The sequence below is a fragment of the Mauremys mutica genome, chromosome 1 (genome assembly GCF_020497125.1).
Source record: "Mauremys mutica isolate MM-2020 ecotype Southern chromosome 1, ASM2049712v1, whole genome shotgun sequence".
NCBI classification, from domain to species: domain Eukaryota; kingdom Metazoa; phylum Chordata; order Testudines; family Geoemydidae; genus Mauremys; species Mauremys mutica.
The window spans coordinates 172227001-172248403 of record NC_059072.1 but is presented as its reverse complement, the minus strand read 5'-3'; the positions used below and the strand labels follow the sequence as shown (position 1 = coordinate 172248403).

The 21403-nt window shown below is 41.5% G+C and overlaps 2 protein-coding genes across 6 annotated transcripts in view; one reads left to right on the top strand and one right to left on the bottom strand.

Moving 5' to 3' along the window:
- The window catches only part of ZNF654 (zinc finger protein 654), a 57908-nt gene extending 50497 nt beyond the window's left edge, over positions 1-7411 (bottom strand). Inside the window, exon 1 of the mRNA XM_045001912.1 lies at positions 7280-7411. Within this exon, the coding sequence (XP_044857847.1) occupies positions 7280-7411 (132 nt within the window). The remainder of the gene's footprint in view (positions 1-7279) is intronic.
- A 151-nt stretch (positions 7412-7562) lies between these two features.
- Positions 7563-15198, top strand: CGGBP1 (CGG triplet repeat binding protein 1). 5 transcript variants are annotated; one of them, XM_045001910.1, is made up of 2 exons: positions 7563-7680; positions 9443-15198. In XM_045001910.1, exon 2 carries the CDS (start codon positions 9462-9464, stop codon positions 9963-9965), a length of 504 nt encoding a protein of 167 aa, XP_044857845.1. In that variant the 5' UTR covers positions 7563-7680; positions 9443-9461; the 3' UTR covers positions 9966-15198. The 5 variants fall into 5 exon arrangements, with proteins under 5 accessions (XP_044857845.1, XP_044857841.1, XP_044857843.1 ...); XM_045001906.1 differs by having other exon boundaries at positions 7658-7680; positions 9446-15198; XM_045001908.1 differs by lacking the exon at positions 7563-7680 and adding an exon at positions 7925-8063.
- Positions 15199-21403: the final 6205 nt, after the last annotated feature.

The window sequence follows — 21403 nt, the reverse complement described above, 5'->3', positions numbered from 1 at the left end:
GTGCTTATATGAAAAAAGGTTTGTAATGGACATTTTCATACAATCTTTAAAAGTGGTGACAAATCTAAGTTTAGAAAGCTAAGGTTTTCTAAAATTTAAGACCCAAAGAAACAATTTAAACAAAAAAAATCCCATGACAATTTTAAATACATCCTGGTAATGCCTGACACTCATGCAGCACTAAAAAAATGGAATGTTTATTCTAAGTGAAATGAACTTCATTCCTTTTTACTGACCAACCTGAGAAAAATGCAGTAAGTATGTAAAGTGCAGAGACAGGTTAAATAAATTTTTAAATTCCATTAGCTTCCAATAATCCAAGATGTTACTACACACAAGTTTATTTACAACATATGATCTGTCCTTAATAGATTTGAAACAACTGTATTAGATCCATTCAAAAATAAAATTCAATAATACTTATTCTGAAATTTGCAAAATTAGCTTCTATTTGACTTCTGCATATGAAACAGCCCGAGAATCAGGCCCTACACAAAAAGAAAAGCATGTTAACAGTGGCTGTAAGAACTTGGATAGATTTTGTATTATCAGATATTGATACATAATTGATACAAGGGCTGTAACATACATTCTGAGGCCTTAGGAACTACCTTTTTACTATGTGAGAGGGTTAAGATGCAGAGTAATGCATAGGAATTGAGCTCTGCAACTCCCTATAACATCAGTGAGATTTCAGTGGTTAAATTCCTATGCACAACTTTGAAAACAATATATTAGGTATGAGACTCATGAGGGCCCCAAAACACATGAAGGTAACTAGGGGTTGACATAACCCACTACACTAAGTATCAGGAGGTAGCCGTGTTAGTCTGTATCCACAAAAATAACAAGGAGTCCGGTGGAACCTTTCGTGGGTAAGGTGCCATCGGACTCCTTGTTGCCATTACACTATGTTTTTGGAGGTTTTTTTTGCATGTTTAGAAAGTGAATACACTGTTAAGTCTTACTCTCTAGTTTAAACTGAACTTTTTTTTTAAAAGTTGTATTAATAGAATGGTAATAAATGATTTACCCAAGACAAAAACAACTCAAACATTCACATTTTTCCTACCTTAAGGACATATCCAATGTCTTTGTATTCAAATTCCATATGAAAATCAGGCGCACACACTTAAAACAGATATAGATAAAAACTATATTTAAGACACTACCTTAGCCATTTTTTTTCATGTGAAAAATGCAACGTTACACTATTTTGGCCTAAATGCTTACCAAATTATCTTTTTAATTCCTAGCCTTTTATTTTTAAATTAGAAGCACTGACCAAGTTTTTCCAGTATTGTCTTAAAAGGTTTTATAAACAGTACTTTAAAAATTGCTCCCTGGCTAAAACATGTATTAAACCATTTCAGCAAGTAAGTTTTCACTTCTAAATTATTATCTGAGAACAGAAAACCATCATAGACGTGCTGGCATCTGCAAAAACAAAACAGAACCAAACTGTGGTGCAAATGGTGCCACCTCACTCTATGCAGGGCTGTAAATTGATGCCACAGTAGAAGACAGCAGGTAATGTTCAGTCCTTACACTCCTTTGCTATTTAAGACCAGTATCATTTAGTAATTATTTTAATGAGTTTTGAGCAACATGTAAAATAAAATTTAGTATCTTTACACAACCATATAGACAACTATATAAACACAGTCACAAAATATTCGCTATGGTGAACATGAATTAAAGTTATTAACATATATGCTGTAAACTGATCTACAGAGCTCCCTTTAACCAAGTCATTAAATAATAAAGGAGATTTCCACAAGTATTTCTTAGGAAGATAGAAAGTACTCTTCTCAAATTTATGCACATTAAGTGACCTAAAAAAGAAAAAAAAATCAAGTCACAGCAGTGTTGAGTAACATAAAAACGTTACTATGCATTCAGAGGGGCTTACTCACTACACTGATAATGCATATCGTGATACTGTTTTCACCAGAATTGCAGTGAGCTGTCAAGGTATTTTTATTTTCTATGTGCTTCCACAGTTTACCATTAAGATTTGTTTTCAAAGCAGCTAACATTGGAAATGCTTTCTTTTGACAGTACAACATCCATAAACACACTTATAACCTTCTAGAGAGTTGCCTTAACCTTCTACTTTAGCCTATAATTTGTCTGGAGCCACCATCCACTGCTTTGCACCTAGAGGTAACAACTCCCAAATGAAAAGAATAAAAACCGAAGTCCTTGAAAACAAACCATGTGTTAATGAATTCAAATTTTGTATGCATTATTACTAGTGTTTTGTCAAGCTCTTTCAGATACTCAGTTAAAAAGATGCTATTGAAGGGCCATGTATAAAATATCAAGAAGACTATTTCACAGAAGTGGTCATTTTCAGCCAGTACTGGTATGCAGAAGTTTTTAGTTAAAGATCTTTAATTTTACATAGTAAGAAAGTTTGAATTAGCTCTTCTATATGAAGAAAGCATACTGTATTGACATCAGGAACAAAAACAGCAATCTAGGACACAAAAGTAGTCTCGAAGCTATCGCAATGGATTACTTGCAGGGGATTAAGGAGTGGTCCTAAATGAACAGTGAAATTAACAAGAGTGTTTAGGTCCTTGTATATATGTTTATTGTTTTACGTTACTTAAATACATTCTACAGAGCTTGAAGAGTTAGTTGTACATTCCCTTGTTTTCTACCAATTTGGTAAATAAGCACAAACATGTACAAAGAGATATACTTCTACCTCGATATAACACTGTCCTCGGCAGCCAAAAAATCTTACCGCATTATAGGTGAAACCGCGTTATATCGAACTTGCTTTGATCCGCCGGAGTGCTGCTTTACCATGTTATATCTGAATTCGTGTTATATCGGGTCGCGTTATATTGGGGTAGAGGTGTATAGGGTATAGATCAATGTATTTTAATACAGATTTAATTGATGTGGGTTAGCATTGCAATAAGTCACGCCAGAGTATGACATAAAATAGGTACTAGTGCAGGCTACCTAATAGGCTGTCTTGGGTACACAGTGAGGCACAAGACTGAATGCCTTCAGCCACTCAAGAAATGCAGCAATTGCCTACTAATACACAATCTGGATGGCTGACTGCTACTGAAATATGTATGGCTCATTCACTTCACATTTAAAAAGCTTTTGAAAAAATAATTAAACATTTGTGTGTAGGTTTAAACAACACATCGCCACCCTATAAAAAGTACTTCAGAATGAAAGAATAAGAGGAATTAGCAGGGAAATTATATATACTGTCTCTCTACTATTCTATTATTTTCCTAGGACTTATTTTTTTTTAAATACCTATTCACTACCACCAGAAGCCCATTTACCCTTTCAGTAGCAAGTGTTAACTTGCTTTCTTTTATAAATTTAAGTCCCCAGGTCTGCAGCCATCTCCACCAACCCAGAGTCTTTGCACCCTGAAGAGCCCCTTGCAGAATCATAACCTACATGTGAAATCTTAAGCATCTATACTTTACCTTTCACCCTAGAAAGTCTGGCACAAGTGGCTGAAATAGCTACATACTGCTTCAGAAAAAACATTGTCAGAGAATGAGATAGTGTCACTTACTACCTCAGCCTTCTATTGCCTCCCACTCTCACAAACTGTGCTGGTTTTGTCTTTCCCCAACATTCCCCACCTCCATTCTACATTATGGGATCAGCTATTTTGTGAGGCATTTTTTTTCTGATAAGATCCCAGCTGCAAACTATTGCATGCTGGTGCACATCTATGACATCATGAAAAAAATTAAACCAGTTGTCATTTTAGAGAATCCATGTACACCACCACACTAATCTGTTCTTACCCTATTAAAATGTAGGCACATCTATCTAGAAAAGCACTATTTGATATACAATATACAACAGAGATATTGTCATAACTGCCTCTTCAGCCACTATCTTAAATTGAAATTCCAATACAATAAAGCACACTTCAACAGAGTAAGGGGTCCTTCTGTTCAAACACATGGTAACTCTTTATAACATATCCCAACCATAAAAATCATCTGTGTACACATTCCTCAGATTGTATAGTGGGGTAATACCTGGACCAGCAATAATAAATCATTTGGTGATGCTGATTTATACCACTGTCCATATTAACTTACAACCTTATGATTTTATCAGTTTACTTGCTATTTTGGAAAGGAACAAATCGCTTCCTTTAGGCAGTTCAACCTCATAGCATCTTTTCTAAGTAATTACCCACATAGCTGCTTCTTCTCTTTGACCAAGGAACAGGAATATAGTGATGTCAATTAAATTCCACACTACTGAAGAACTTTAGAAAGGAGAAGTACAAGCTTTTTTTTTTACTGGTACAAAAGGGAGGGAGGAGGGTAGGAGGTTGTGAAGAGGCCTGTCTCTTGGTCAAACTTAATCAGCACAAAGCTCAGATCAGGAGCCTAGAATGTTACGATGAGTTCTAAACTGAGTGAAGAGAAGATATTGTTTAGAGAAGGAAGAAAATACCTAAATGAGAAAAGGAATGCAAAAGTAAACAGCATTTAATAGCAAGATGGAATGTTTTTGACTTAGTTTTAAAAGGAGACAACAAATTGAGACAGACTATAAGTCACTGGGATCTAGAAAAGTAGTAACAGGAAAACAATACATCTATGCCATCATTCTATATTAGTGAGCAGTTCTGCTGCATGAAGACTGAGGTGGAGGGCTTTTTGCACTACTGCAAACCTCACTATAGATGTTCTACATTGATTTTATATAGGGCGTGTACCTATGTAACCTAATCTGTTTCCACACCATGATAAATCATAGCTGCAAACCCTACTTTACACAGTTGCAGCTCCTCTATGTTGGCGGTGTGGAATAATGCAGCTACACTTGCATAGAAATCCCTTATGCCAGGGGTTTTCAAACTTCTTCGGCTGTGTAACCCTTTCCAAATAATGTAGTCCACCTTTGTACCCCCATGTGAGATATGTAATGACCCTAACCATGACTGGATTGCCAAGTCTTATTAAATAAAATGTGTTGTCCACCAGTATAGGATTTTTTTCACGTATTTCTTGACAAGAGCTCACATATCCCACTGTGAAAACCACTGCCTTATGCTGGCAAGCCTTGAGACTCAAGGATACTTTCACAAGACTCCAAGGATTATGCCTTGAATAAGCACGCAAATGTGCATCTACTGTTCATCTGGCCAACATTAAAAATTCGATAGAATGAAAACAAATTCTACTGACACTCACTTTTATTTGGATTATTGAAAATTTGTATACTGCCTGAAGAAAACTGAATCCTTCACATACTCAAAATTAGCACCCACCTCCATTCTTCAAACAGAAGAGTAAGAGGGTAGAAAAGTTTTGGAAAATCTCTAGCCAACAAAACTGCAGCAAAACCCAACTGTTTGGTGATTTAAAACACTGTATTGCTAATAGAATGGATTATACATTTTTGTATCCAAGTTCCCTCTCTGGTCTTGGCCTCTTCCTGTTGCCTATTAATTAATCTCCCTGTGTGGGTGGTGGTGGGATTAGCATATACAACTATCACCTCACCAGCACCTCTTCCTGAGGCAATAGGGTGCATTACAAAACAAGTTTCACTGGAAAGATTTAAAGCAAAACCCCTATCCTTGGATAAAGAAGTATCCAAGGGGAGGAGGAATAGCTCAGTGGTTTGAGTATTGGCCTACTAAACCCAGAGTTGTGAGTTCAATCCTTGAGGGGGCCACTTAGGGATCTGGGGCAAAAATTGGTCCTGCTAGTGAAGGCAGGGGGCTGGACTTGATGACCTTTCAAGGTCCCTTCCAGTTCTAGGAGATTGGTATACCATTCCCTGTCAAAATTAACAAAACCCATCAATTTCAAAGTCACAAGTTGTGTTTGAATATTTTTGCCTACTATTGTCACAATCAACAATTAAATTATTATAACTGAAATATTTGACAGTTTTCAGTTTGTACTTTTGACACTGTGTACTGGCAGTTTATGTTTATATGAGTGTCTCACAACAAAGGGAAAAAGGAATGTTTGAACAACAGAAATATAGCTGTAAAACCACTACCGAACTATTTTCAACTCATTTGTTATTTTTTATTTATACTACCATAGCGCACAGCACTCTCAGTCATAGACCAAGACCCTGCCGTGCTAGGCTCTGTTCAAACACAGAACAAATAGACAGTCCCTGAACCAAAGAGCTTAGTCTAAATCACTCAATGTCAAGATAGTGTCCCATTCAATGAAATAACAGGAAAGCAAATTACTGAAAACACAAAATATCTGGCATTCTGGCACTATCTGCTGAGAAAATATGGAACTTTGGTAAACGACCTCCCATGTCCCCCAAAAATCTCCTGGAGCTGTATGTCAGAAGCTTAGAAATTAAATAAATTCACAGAATTTTCTAGGCCAGATACTTAGATAGCTGGGTGGCACTTAAACGGGACAATGCTTCCTCAAAATGTACTGCCTGGTGTCCAATTAAACCATACAGGAAAAATTACCTGCAGTTTTCTGGTTAGCTAGTCAGGAACCTACTTCAAGATCAATGTCGGAGGCAATCCAACCATTATGAAAGGCGTTAAGAAGAGGGCCCTGGTAGTACGGGGGATAGACGCTACCATTTAGACGAGTGTTTCCTACTGACGGTCAGTGTCAGAAATCTCCCCGCCGCCCCCAAACATCCCCAGTCGCACAAAAGCCGCGCACCCTGTTTGGCCCCCATTGCAGGAGAAAACAACCACCCAGCACATGCTGCCATTTCTCGGGCTAGGGGGGTGCCAACGCCTAACCTGAGGTGGCGGAACAGCCCCCACCCGCGCTGGGGCCCGACCCATGACCCCCCCCACCCCCGCGCCTATCCCAGGCCTCACTTCCCCAGCGCAGACACACCCGAGCCCCGGCCAGTCCTCGAGCGCCCAGCGCTCCCCTCCGACCCCACCCGTGATCCCGGGGGAGGCCGCGGGGGAAGGGGGGGGGGAGATCCAGCAGCCGCGGGGGGAGGCCGCACACAGGGCGGGGGGAGGGGCCGCTCCCAGCCACCGCCGGACACCGCCAGGGCTCGGCCCCAAACGGGGCCCCGGTGACGGGGAGAGGCCCCCGACCGACCCCTCGGAGGGGGGAGGGCGAGACTGCGCTCCCCGCTCTGGGGACGGGGCGACACCCGCGGGGCGGGCCCCCGCCCCCTCCCCGGCCCGAGGGGGGAACCGAACCGCCCCCCCCCCGTGGGAACCGAACAGGCCCCAAGAAACCAGACCCCCCCCCCGCCGCGGGCTGGGGGCGGGGCCCGGGGGCGGGGCCCGGGGGCTCACCTGGCAGAAGCGGCGGCAGTAATACTGGCTACTGAGCGCGGGCGAGACCCCGGCGAGGCTGCGCGGCCCCGCGATGGCCTCCAGCTCCTCACCGAGCCGCTCCGACTCTTGGTCGCTCTCGTCTTCCGCCATGCTGCTCCGGCCACCCTGCGCGTACCGAGCCCCCTCCCCCGCCCCGACACACCGGATGGCCCGCCTCCTCGCCGCCACCTCACATCCGGCACCTCCCACCGGCCGTGATCTCACGGGCTACTGAACGTGCCAATCATCTGCTAACGAGAGGGAGGGGGGGGAAGTAGCCAACGATCTCACCCTTAACTCCTCCCTTCGCCCCGTCTCGGATCTTCTGCATTTGATTGGATGAAAACTATCTTCATTACTTCGGTTCTGCCTTGTGACTGGTAAGAAGTGATGTCAATCAATTTCAGTCCATTTTTTCCTACATAGGATTGGGTTTTATATCCGTCCATCCTAGTGAGCCTTCCCCCACACCGCCTCCAGATTGGACGAAGGAGCTCTCAACCATAAGACTTTTCCCGCCCCAACTTTGTAATTGGACGGAAGCTTTGCTCATCTTTTCACAATCGAGCAAGGCGACCAGTCCCTCACATCGTTCTTTAGGCTAACGGCTCACTGATTGGAGCAGACGTTGCTAGGTTGCCAAGTCCCGCCTACCGCGGCTGGTTGGGTGGGTAAATCGCCGTGGCCGCTGCTTGTGCCGGGCCCGCTCGCCAGGGGGCGGAGATCGGGGGCTGCCCGGCCGGGCCCCGTCTGCCCTGCGCGGGTAAGATGGGAGGGGGGAGCGCCGCGCTCTTGCCCCTGCGCGGGGAGCCGGGATCGGCCCGGGGGGGGGGCTCGCGGCTGGGGCGGGTGCCGGTGCCGGGGGGGGGTGCTGCCTTCGGGGGTGATCGTTCTGCCGCAGGGGCAGGGGCAGGACGGGCGGGTTACACCGGGTGGGTGGGTGGGTGTGTGCGGCGGGGGGGGGTTAGCGAGAACCAGGGATCATCCTTCCAGCCACCCCCGTTTCCGTTTCTCATCCCTCCCCCGACACCCGCCGCTTTTGTAACAGCAAACTCCTTATGTCGAAGGGTGTAGGCCGAGCAGAGGTAACATCGGTGCATTCATCTCAGAGATGCATCGCCTCCTACTTGAAAAACCCGGGCCCCACTTTTGCAATGAGATGGATGCCGGTGGTCTATTGATTTCAGTGCGGCCCTGGGAAAGCACAAGGCGTTGCCTGTTCCTTTCTAATGCTTCCCGTTGGTAATTGCTTAAAACTCAGCCCAGATTCCACTTTAAATACATACATATTTGGGATCTGAACAGATAAAGGGTGGATATTCCCAAATCAGTTCTGACAAAGGGTCAAGTGTTTCCATTAGCAATATTTGGCAATGTCCTCCTGTTAATGCTACCTACTTTGAGAAGTGTGTATCTGCTGGAATAAATTGTATTGATTCGAAGGAGGTAAACAGAATGAAGCAGTGTTTACTCTCAAAACAGCACTTGTGCATCAAAATGCAATGTTTGTCTAATAAAAGTAGTTGGGAAGAAGCTACATTTCTTGAACAGTAAAAATCTCTTCTTAAAGTACACATCTAATTTCCAGTCACGAGCAGTTTTAATTTATTTCAAACTGGGTCCTATCCGTTCTGCAGCTATAGAAACTTTTGAACATTTTCCCCTAATTCATGAGACATTTCTGCCTCAACAGAAACCTTTTCACCATGACATGAGGCTACACATCCTTCCATTCATGTAATTTTGTCTCAGCTCCTGGAAATTTGTCTGTTCAAGATAAATACCATGTCAGCCAGTTGGTGTAAACATTTTAAAATAGATAGCGGTAGGGCCTTGTGTCTCCCACAGGCTGTTCAAAGTGACTTATTAACCAAACAAATCTGAATCATAAGTAAAACTCTGGATTCCCCAGACTACTGTGGGATAGTTGAATGGGATTTCTAAATTATCTTTAAGTTTTTATATGTAGTTTCTTAAGTATACTTCTCTCACATTGCTTTCCTGGTGGTCATATCTATCATGTACAATATTTTGCACACAGTTATATCTAAAGTGAATAAAATACATCTAGATATATAAATGTGGAGCCTAGGACACTTGACTTACATGAATCTGATATGTGTCTCTCTTGTTTTTTAAAAGAAGCTTAGTGAAAACAACAATGGAGCGATTTGGAGTGAAAGCTACTCCTTCCCATAGCCGTTCAAAGACAGCTTTGTATGTGACCCCTCAGGATCGTGTAACCGAGTTTGGGAGTGAACTGCATGAAGATGGAGGGAAATTGTTCTGTACTTCCTGCAATATGGTCCTGAATCACGTTCGCAAATCTGCAATCAATGACCATCTCAAGTCTAAAACTCATACAAAGCGGAAGGCAGAGTTTGAAGAGCAGAGTGTCAGAAAGAAGCCGAGGACTCTGACAGCTTCTCTCCAATGCAACAGTTCTGCTCAGACAGAGAAAATCAGTGTCATCCAGGACTTTGTGAAGATGTGCTTGGAAGCTAACATCCCACTTGAGAAAGCTGACCATCCATCGGTGCGAGCTTTCCTGTCTCGCCACGTGAAGAATGGTAGTTCCATTCCGCAGTCAGATCAGCTAAGGAAAACGTACCTTCCTGATGGTTATGAGAATGAGAACCAGCTCCTCGGTACGGAAGGCTGTTAAGAAGATGACTATTTTGGGGATGGAGTATTAAAGTTACATATTGATGGTGTGGTTTATTTTTATATTCATGCATACACAGTGTTATATATTGGTTTTACAGTTTATTTTGTATTACTGTAGAAATGACAATCTATCACCAAAATTAATGATGGGCCACAGACTCTTGATAACCCTACTGTAGAGTTTATATCCACTGTGATTCAGAACTCATTTTCAAGATTGGGAACATCTATGTAAAGACCAACCATAACTGTGACATTAACAAACACTCACCTGTGCATGGAGGACTTTCCATGCCAACTCAGTCACCAACATGACATCTTCATTACACAAGAAAGGACCAAACAGTAGGAATTACTTTACTACATCAGACCTATTGACCATCTTTGTTCAGTATTCTGCCTCTGTCAATGACCAGGAATAAGTCCTGTACTGTTAGCATGCAAAAAGTCGTATAATGGCCAATTACATAGTAACCTGCCCACAGAAGCAATTCTAACTGCTGGTAGAGGTTGACTTATGCCTTGCATCATGGGGACTTACATCCTTTTTAAAAACTCTTTTATCCTATTTAATGTAACTCTGGATGTTCTCGTCTACCTAATTATGGCTTCACTTTTCTCTTAAAGCAAGGAGTTCAATAGGTTTGTTACGCATTGCATAAAAGAAAAAACAGTTTCCAATCTCAGTTTTAAATTTACTGTCTTGCAGTTTCAGTGCGTCTCCTTATAATAAGCTGACAGACTAGTGTCTTTGTGCAAGGTGCCTTGTGCAGCTCCTGGCCTGTGAAACACATGTCTGGTCACAGTCCCTAATAATATAGTTTGCTGTGTGTTTTCCTAGCATGACGGCAGAAGCAGAACATCATCTTTTCAATCTGTTAGCTATAAACGAGAACTCCGTTGGAACTGATCAGGACACGGGAGTAGCAGTTCAAGAGTCCTATTTGAGTATGGGGTCACTTAAGCTCTTGCACTCATATCCTTTTCCTGAGTCTTGTGCTTGTCACAGACTAAGAGACCTAACTGTGTTTTTAAAACAGTTCATGTTGATGCCAAATAGCTCATGTAGCTATGAGGTACCAAAAAGGATGCAACAGTAGAATAAGCGTTATCTGGGTTACAGTTCCTTTTCCAAGCCAGTGCCATATTCACTGGATCATTAAAAAAGTGACTTACTGTATGTCAGTAATGTGTGTCTCTTTCTCTAAATTGTGTAATTCTCAACCCTTTTCACATCTTTTTTGGGGGGTTGAGTGTTATGCCTAAATTAAGTATGGTGGTAGCCCACTAAATTTTAGTGTCCAAGAAAACTCTTGGGTGAGGAGAGAGGATATTGTGCAGAGGCAAGTAACACAACTGCCTTTTCTGCCTGCCTCCTCTGGGCTGTGATTCTGTGAGGTGCTGAGCATCTCCTAGGCAGTGCAGCATGCCCTCCACTCACCATAAGTGTGCTGTCTCTCGGGTTTAGCTCCTCCTGTTTTGCTGCTTTTTCCCTTTCTTGGTTTTCACTAACTATATTTCTCATTTTTCTTTATTTTGCCCATTTCATTTTAGGGTGCTGACAGTAGCATTAACTAACAGTGCTTACAGGTGGGGTGGTAGAGGGACAAAGACTAGCCTATTAATTTGGTTGGTTTCTGCAGGTCTCGGTAGTGTAAAATACACATCAGCTTGAAGAGAGGAAACAGTTTACTGCTGACTATTTTTATGCAATCTTCAAGAACTTGTCAGATGAATGGCTCAAAGTGTATTCACACAATTTAATCTTTTCTTTCTTGCAACTGGTAGCCTGCTGTGCAAGGTGTATTTGTATGGGCACAGCAAACTAAATGAATAGCGTGCAGGCAAATTGTTGCACCGGTGCTAAGCCCCATTGAAGCCAGAGAGGCTCGACAAAGAGCAGTGTGCCCGTTCAATATCAATTGCTGGCTTAGGACAGCAGGTAGAAATAGTAGTGGAAATCTTTCTCCTGATCTTGGATGTCTCAATTTGCCTTCACAAGTGTGACTAGCTATGGGATGTGCTTGTTCCACCTTAGGATCATGCATTGCCTAGGGCTGGTACTGTTGCATATAAATCCTCTTAAGACACATGAGTATAAGTTACCACTGCCAATAGCCTTTTCTATTTTAAAAAATTGTGTTCTTCCATGACAGCTCCTCTTCTTGTTTCAGTGGAGTCATGCTATCTGCACTTCATTAATCAAAGTTAGATATCTTTGAATTAGTTTTCTACTCCATCCATACAGTTGTATTAGGGTTGAATCACAAAGGGAAAACGGTTGTGCGTATTGAGAAAACAGCTTGAGTATGAATTTTTGAAATCAGTCTTCCATTAAAACAAAGAAAAAAGTGCTATTTTAGGTACTAGTTTGAGATGACTAATTCTGGCCTTGATGTTTTTCAATAATTTTACAGGCTATTGTTGATATTAAAGTCGCTTTACAAAAGACCTAAACAGAAATGTTTTTCTCTGCTCTCTACTATCAAACTAATTATCCCTCTTCAAAAAGCTATGCTAGCATTATGATTAAGCATGTTGGTACACAGACTAATGAAACTAAACAAAACAAAAAAAGGCCGCTTCACTCTTGTGTTAGAAGAAACAAAAAGTGACAGACACCTTTGGTAAATAAATTATGTTGTTTTTCAAGTATGTAAGGAAATCACTACCAATAATTGAAAATAAACCATTAGTAATATGCTCAAGATACCCTTGATAGCAGCCTTTTAAAACACGATATTTATCTATATAAAGTGATAAAAATCTGTGGTCTAAAATTCGACTTCGATTATATCAATTTACAAATTTGATGTAATTCTTCACAGGCTTTCTAGAATACTTCAGTGCCGTAATGTAAAGTCGGTGCTAGCAGCACAGCCCTTGTAACAAACCTTAGGGTTGTCCAGATATCTTGGTGTCATTAAGGTTTCACAAATAATGGCCCAAATAATAATTGAAATACAGCAGGTGTTATGAAAAGAATAAATAGACATGTTAAATACAAGGTACATACTGTCTATATAAGATAATGGGGGCTGTATAGTGAAACCTTTCTCGAGCTTCACTGTAGCTGTACTAGTAGAAAAATGATAATTTTTCTCTCTTGACACTTTGTTTCAGAAATACCAGACATCAGTTTGTTATGGCAAGTGTTCATAAACAAAATATTAAAAATACAAATGGTATTCCAGGCAAATTCGAGTCTAGAAAAAGTAAGTGTGACAGGCATGTGGTGAGTTAATTTATTCTGTTTCTTATGTAATTCTAAACATAATCCAAAATGCCTGTGAGACACTTGTTTTCTTTTAAAATTAGAAATGCGTCCCATGCAAAATCCCAGAATACCCCTGCAAACTTTGTCATGGTCAGATTTTGCCCTTGTCTGTTTACTGTTGATTTTGGGGGGAAATTTCAATCAAAACTTCAACTGGAGCTCATCTCTAACTTTCATAAATAATAGACTGTATCCTAGGATTTCAGTATTTAATGAAATAGTTTATTTAAAAATCCCATGGGGTTTCCTTACTTTTACAAGAACTCCACATTATTTTTCCAAATGCTTCCTGCAGAGAGAGCTCTTAGTCAATAGGGTGGGGTGGTAGAAACTTCTAGTTTTCAATTACCTCTAATATGGTATAGTTAGGGGTCTGCTGCAAATGGCTTTGCCACTGTTAAAATATTTGCTGGTTATGGTTGTTTTTTTTAACCTTGTAAATAAGATAGATTAACTAATTGGCATCTGAACACTACTTTGAAATGCATTTTTAAAAGCCAGTTTTCAGAGTAAGAAGGTGGGCAAAAACAACATTCCATGTTTCACAATCATTTGTGAGTTTATGCACCAAGTTTATTGTAGTTTGTTCAGCCAGTTTGTGTTCCTCCAGGACACAAACAATTCAAGTTCTTGATTTTTTTTTTAGCTCTAATTATTTTAAAAGCATTTAGAAACCTGTAAATTGGCTGGTCATTAGTTCATAGGAATCATGAAACATTTTTCGTAGTTGGAGAGAGAATGGTTTTCAATTAAAAGAGAGACTTGGTTCTGCAAAGTGTTGGACATTCTCGTGACAGAAAAACTCAATAGCCTGAAAAGGATTATTTTAGTGTGGGTTTATTTTATTTTATTTTATTTTTTTACTGCTTCTATGGAACTAAACAGTGAAGCACTCCAGCCCTGGTTTTTGATACCATATTGACCTAGTTTTCAGAGCGTCTCTGGAAGTCTGGCAGTGAGATATATTCCTTGTTTATTGTGTTCACTTTGTACTCATTGCTAACTTTTATTTGCTCGAGCATGTAACCTGAGCACTCATTGTCTTTGTAAAATTCTAAAGTTGTGTGTTGAATTCAATAAATTTTTTAAGCAAAAAAAAAAAGTTGACATTACCAGCTGTTTGAATGCACCATCTTGAGTCACAGAAAGCTTGAAGTGATTACTAAAGAGGCCCTTCTATACCTGTGTTCAAAACTGAAGATTTTATACTAAGTCAAAATGGCATGGAAAGAGTTGTTTCACAACAAGTTGATGTTCAAGGAGGAAGGATATCCCAGTGATTAGGGTGCTAGCCTAGGAATGGAATTGGATCCAGGTCTGCCAAAGTCACCTAGTCTCTCTACAGCTCAGTCTGCAGGTGTAACATGGTGATAATGGGTGTTGTGAGGATAACTATATTAAAGATTAAGAGGTGCTCAGATATTATGGTAACTGGCCATAGATATAGTCCTTTAGTTCTGTAAACAAATACATTTATGTATAAACTGCATTATCTTATAATACTTAAATTTCTTCATTTGTAATGCTATTTATAAAATTATAAAGATAAATATAGAACAAACAAGAATCACTGGATATATAAATATGTCTGGGGATGAATACAATATTCAGAAGTTGCTGCAGTTCAGTGTCAAGGAAAGGCAGTGCCCTGTCTCTGGAATCCTGAAAGAGGATGGCACAGAGCCTGGAACTGTTACTGACAAGTAAAGGACATCGTCATGTGGCAACCCTTTTTCAGATCCCCCACTATAAGAATCTTACGATTTGCTACATAATCCCATGACTGTTCTAATGCAGTTTAAGTATTTGAGTGCCAATGCAAGGATCTATGGATCAGATGTTTCATCCATGTTTATAAAAAGTCCTACCTCCCCATTATCATCATAGTGTAGGCCTGGTAAGAACAAGTATTGTGCATTGGCTGAAGCAGACCACTTCTGGTATGACCCAGGAAATGTTATTTTAATTAGCCTATGTTCTGTTTCATCTGTTGACAAATGGAAATATTTTCATATTTTGTACCAGTTTTTCATAATGTAATTAAAATAAAAGCAAAGTTAAAATTACAAAAGAATACTTTAAGAGCAAATACTTATAATACTAAATAATACTTAGTCCTGCCATTAATGCAGGGGACTGGACTAGACCTCTTGAGGTCCCTTCCAGTCCTATGATTCTATGAAAGCTATTCCATAATGTGGGATTATAGGCTGGTGGTTATACCAGAGGAGGTGAGCTTGTGCACGCTGATCCATACTTTAAGCCTATTTGTATAGTCGTTCAAAAAATTACAATTACTGCAGTTTTGCTGGGTGATAAAATTGCAGCAAAACAATAATACAACACAAATAAAACAAACTGCAATATAAAAAAGTAACCCAAAACCAGGGGAAGGTAGGCCTGGTTTGACATACCTAACGACATGGGTGAGGCCTCATTTCTTAGGAGAAGGGACTAGGGAGGTAAATGAATCAGCAGCCTGGAAACAGAATAGGGTGACCAGACAGCAAGTGTGAAAAATCGGGACAGGGGGTCAGGGGAAATAGGAGCCCGTATAAGAAAAAGACCCAAAAATTGGGACTGTCCCTATAAAATTGGGACATCTGGTCACCCTAAAATAGAATGGCTTTGCTAATTAGGATATATTAATGAGTCGGTAAGCTAAGAGATAGAATGTCTGTGCTAGCTAAGATAAGGGAAGACACTCAAGGAAGCATTTATAATAGACAAGATAAGCCTAGAACACAAGATGAGGTACAGAGAAAGTCGTGCATGGACAGTGCTTCTGTTGAGCATGCTATAACAGGGACTGGTTCCTACAAAGTAACCAAGCCAATCCCTAAGTGTGTGATGCTATGTATATGCAATGTAGCGTGTAAATGTACATAAAGGAAGAGGTTTCCTGTGTATCTTTAGATGTATGGTATGCCCTGTACCCACCCCCTATGCTTGAGTCTGATCAACTCAGCGTAGCTTTGCTTTATGCCAAATAAAGATATCTGAGTGGTGAAATCTGGATTTAACTCACTTCTTGGAAAGCCGAGTGGAAAGAGGTGTTGGCGAGAATCCCAACATGTAGGTTCCTCCTCATACTGCCAGAAGCAGTCCCTGAAGCATCACCTCCATCTCAACTGAACACTGAGTGAGTTAAGTCTAAATTCCTGAATTTAGGTCTGTTATAAATGTTAAAAATAGTGTGCAGTGTAGTTGTAGCCATGTCGATCCCAGGATATTAGAAAGACAAGGGGGTGAGGCACTATCTTTTACTGGACCAACTACTGCCTTACCTACCTTGTCTCTGATATCCTGGGACTGACCTGGCTACAACTACACTGCATACCACAATACAGAAGTTGGGTCAATAAAAGATATTACCTCACTCACCTTGTCTCATTAAAATAGTAATTAGACAAGATGAAGAATAAAGACCCACAGTCATAAGTATCTCCAGGCAGGTGATATGTGTACTTCTGGCACTTCAGAAGCAGCCACCTACCAAAAGAACATGTAACTCCATGTGGAAAAGATTTGTGATCTGGGGCAATTTGGTTCTTGACATGTCCTGCCAAAAGCTGCTCATACCTTCATGACTCAAGTCTACTAAAGATTAACTTCATCCACTCATAAATTGACAGATATTTCAGCCAATCATGAACTAATCAAAAATAGGTGAGTGCCTCATCAACCCCTTGTTATGAACTTCACAATCTATTCCGCCCCCCACACAACACACACACCTTTTTAGTTGTGGTATAGTAAAGTGGTTCTGACATAAGCTCCTTTAGAATCTTTCAATTCCTGCCAGTTTAAGTTTCTTGGAAGGTCATTTTCTTGGCGGCAGTGACTTCAGCTCCTCATAGAGGTCTTTTTTCTCTTGCAATTAATTTTTCTGTTTTCTTTGAAGTACATTTTTAATTCTTGCACTGATCTAATTAAATGTGCTACTTTGGGGAGTTGGTCTTCCCTCACGGGCTGAAGAAACTAATTGCAGCATATACGTTAGCAGGGAGTGTTGCTTGTGACAGCCAGGAAGGGTCCTGACTTGTGTGCTTCTCCTATTATTGCTACTCTCAAGGTTCAAAAACATGAAGATCTTGGAGAGTTCTGCCAGTCTTATATTAAGGAGCTAGCACACTGGAGAGAGCATCTCCAGCAAAACTCAGTGTTGAAGAGCAAGGAGATATTTTCAGGGAAGCAGAATTACAAGGCAAGTACTTTCCCCTTTCTCACATAGATTAATGAATAGTTGGTTAGGTGCATTATGAGCAACAGTGCACTTATCTTTGCTAGATTTAGGGGAAGAGACTAGACAGACTACTGGCTCGAGCTGGTGCGTGAATCTTGTTTTTAGCTGAAACACCTAAGAAAAGAGGAACTTTAATCCTGATTTAGGTGTGCACAAAGAGCTAGGCATTCAAAACAATAGATTTCTCCATCCCAATACTACATAGAAGGGAAAAAATGAAGTTGGATGACAAAATGTACAACAATGCTTAAGCTTCTCAGCTCCTCCTACTTTATTGGTCTTTTTTTAGACTATGTTATTCAGGGCAGGGACCAAGATATATCCAGGCTGCAAGATGTGTCAGGAGTAGGCTTCAACCCTGCTCTTGCTTTTGAATGTAGTATTGTAAGAAAAATGGCTTTTGGAACTGAACACCTTGGATCCTGCCCAGCCCCAGGACCCTATACACATTGCTGAATTCATTCTCAAACTTCATAGCGTGATATGATTATCATGGGACAGGACAACAACTGACTACACATTCATGTGTTCACAGCACTAGAGAAAACTGTTGGTACTTAATAAATCAATTGAAAGAACACAGCTCATATTCTCTAGTAACAGCCCACTCCCACTGAGAGCATACCAACAACATTTTTAATGGACCTCTAAGTTGTTTCACTTCAGTGAGACGCACTGTGTGATTGGGAGAAAATAATGGCTTTAGCTGATCCATTGGATCACTTATGCTGAAGGAAAAAAGTGCACATTCCTAGAATTATGCTCTGGCAACATGGGAAAAATTGATTCTAAAAATTTTAGAGCTATTGAACTTTCTTGTACAGTTTGACTTTTAATGTTATCTGTCTCTACTCTCCTTCACTGTCTTCATAATGAATACAATTTTAGAATCCAGCTTTGGAACAGTACCAAAAAAAATCTGATACTTCCTTTTCTTATATCCATATTGGTGGACTTTCTACTGTAAATACAGTACACTACAATAATTGGTTTTAAATAACTCTTTTATTCTCCACCATTTGTCGAGATTGTATGGCTAACCTGCCAGGAAAGAGGATGTCACTACTATAGAATAAGCTCAATAATTCAAGTAAGGTATCTTATTAAATATTCAGGATTGTTAAAGTACATTTTCTATGCAGTCAGACCCTTCATAATAACTCCCAAGCCAGGCTAGATTTTAAAAACCCACAAAACTTCTAAATCACTTATGGAAATATTATCAGATAAAATTGCCATTCTCAAGTCTTATGAAAACCTGCAGAATAATGCATGTGTAACATACTCTTGCATCAGAGTTTGACTCAACAAGGAGGGAGGATACCACTCACCTTGCTCAATACAAATGAAGTTGGTTATATCTACTAAAATTGCTCAATATTAGCAGGGGATGCAAAGTGGTTACAACTGTGGGGTAAGAAGTAGAGGAGTCATATATATATATAATTGAGATTTGTTGGAATTTGATGAGATCAGTCAACATGAGATGTAGCAGAGAAGGGATTTGCAGCTACTGGTGGGCAGTAGCAGTTAAAGCTTTTGAAAGGACTTTGCCTGAGGGCTTCTGGTCAGTCCAGGTCCACGGTATCTTGTTTATCTCCTGATTTTCCATAGCTCTGAGTACAATTCTCAATAGTACAGTAACTCCTCACTTAAAGTTGTAGTTATGTTCCTGAAAAATGCTACTTTAAGTGAAATGATGTTAAGCAAATCCAATTTCCCCATAAGAATCAAATTCCAGGGAATTTTTTTTCACCAGAAAAAGCCTTGAAGCCTTAAGTGTCTGGGTGAGGGGCATCTCAGAGACCGCAGTACGATGTGTAAGGGTTTTCGCCCCAAGATCCTTAAGGACAGAGAGCAGTGCCTCCGAGTTCTACTTATGGAGGCAGCTCTTCGGCCCCAGTTCGAGCACGCTGTGCCTGACCCAGCCTCGAGCACATACATACATACATACATACACACACACACACACACAGAGTATAAGTTTTAAACAAACAATCTAATACTTTACACAGCAATGATGATTATGAAGCTTGGTTGAGGTGGTGAAGTCAGAGGGAGGGATATTTCCCAGGGAATGTCTTACTGCTAAATGACGAACTAGCACGCGGCTGAGCCCTCAAGGGTTAACACATTGTTCTTAATGTAGCCTCACACTCTACAAGGCAGCAGGAACGGAGGGAGGAGACACAGCATGGCAGAGAGAAACAGAGACACAAACCGTGTGTGTGTGTGAGAGAGAGAGAGAGAGAGATACAGACAGACACCATGTGTGAGATATACACCCATTGTCCCTTTAAGTTCGCTGACCCCACTGTAAGTACATTGCCTTTTTAAGTAGAGCAGCAAGTTGAGAGCAGCTGCTATCAGCAAGCTCCAACCTGAGCCCTGTCATGTCCCTGCCCCTGCTCTGTGGAGGTGGGTTACAGGAGCAGGGGGCAGGAGCAGAGGGAGGGGACACTCTGACATTAGCACCTCTCTTTCCCCCTCCCCCTGAACAGCAAGCAGGAGGCTCCCAGGAGCACCTCCAAGGCAGAGGGCAGGAGCAGCACACGGAAGTGGGGGAAGGGACAACTGAACTGCTCTGCTGGGCGGCTGCTGCACAGGGAACTTAGGGGAGCGGGGAGCTGATGGGGGGGGGCTGCGGGTCCACCTTGGTTCCATGACCCCACTAGCTCACTCCAATGGGCTGCTTTTCCTGCAAGCAGTGGATAAAGCAGGTGGCTGCCAAACAACGTTATAAGGGAGCATTGCGCAACTTTAAACGAGCACGTTTTCTAATTGATCAGCAACGTAACAATGAAACAACGTTAACCGGGACAACGTTAAGTGAGGAGTTACTGTACAAAGTGATACAATAATGAGCACAAAACTCAGTGTTAAAGAGCAAACGTAACTCAGATGGCACCCTATTGAGCTGCTACTTGTGCGACCATCTCACAAGTAGCCAGAGGAGAAAGTGGGCCGGTATGGTGTACTGGTAAGAAGTGGATGCCAGTACTAGCCCATACACAGTTGGTACCAGCCTGTATACCCCCAGGGCCACCTATGGGGCCCGGAGCTCCTGGCCATCGCCACTACTGCAGTAGCAGCCGGAGCCCTGGGCAGCCCAGGCCGGGCAATGCGGAAGGGCTGGCTGGCAGAGGCTGAACCCCAGCCCCTCCCGTTCCGCCCGAGGCCCCGCCCCTTCCAGGAGCACCCACAGGGACACTCATCTCAAAGAATGTCAGTTACTGCACAGGGTGAGTAACCTTCTCATCTAGCCTTCTTCCTCCCCAGCTCATAGCTGGGCCCCTGTACCAATAAGTCTTTTATGTTACTTTCGCCCCTGCAAGTAGCAGAGTGGCTGCTCCTGGTTGGGAGGTGAAAGGATCTCTTCCTGTGTCTGAACCTCAGAGTCTAAACTGTTGCACCTCTTGTTACATTCCCTGGTGGCTGGAAAAACAGAGCCCAGGAATGTGAGGTACTAAGTCCTGGATCAAGATAATGTTCGGCACACTAATCTGAATCTGGGCTGTAGAAAAAGGTTCTCTGAATAGGAAATAACCATATTTACATAGATTCAGATTTGATCACCAAATTACCTGCTAATGAAAATCTTGTGTGCCTCCTTTGGGCTGATTTAATTCCTTCTTTCAATGCTCACAGCAAATATGGGGAGACCAGTTTCTTCTTCGAGAGATGTCCCTGTGGGTGCCCCACTCCAGGTGTTGGTGCATCCCTGCGTCTTCGCAGGGATGCACCAACACCTGGAGTGGAGCACCCACAGGGACACTCATCTCAAAGAATGTCAGTTACTGCACAGGGTGAGTAACCTTCTCATCTAGCCTTCTTCCTCCCCAGCTCATAGTCAATGAATAGTCAAGAAAGAGACTGAGGTTCTATGGGGAAATCTTAGGGTAATTTCTCTGTT

Excerpts from the sequence above, each read along its gene's own strand:
- CGGBP1 (XM_045001910.1), top strand. The coding sequence starts at position 9,462 with ATGGAGCGATTTGGAGTGAAAGCTACTCCTTCCCATAGCCGTTCAAAG.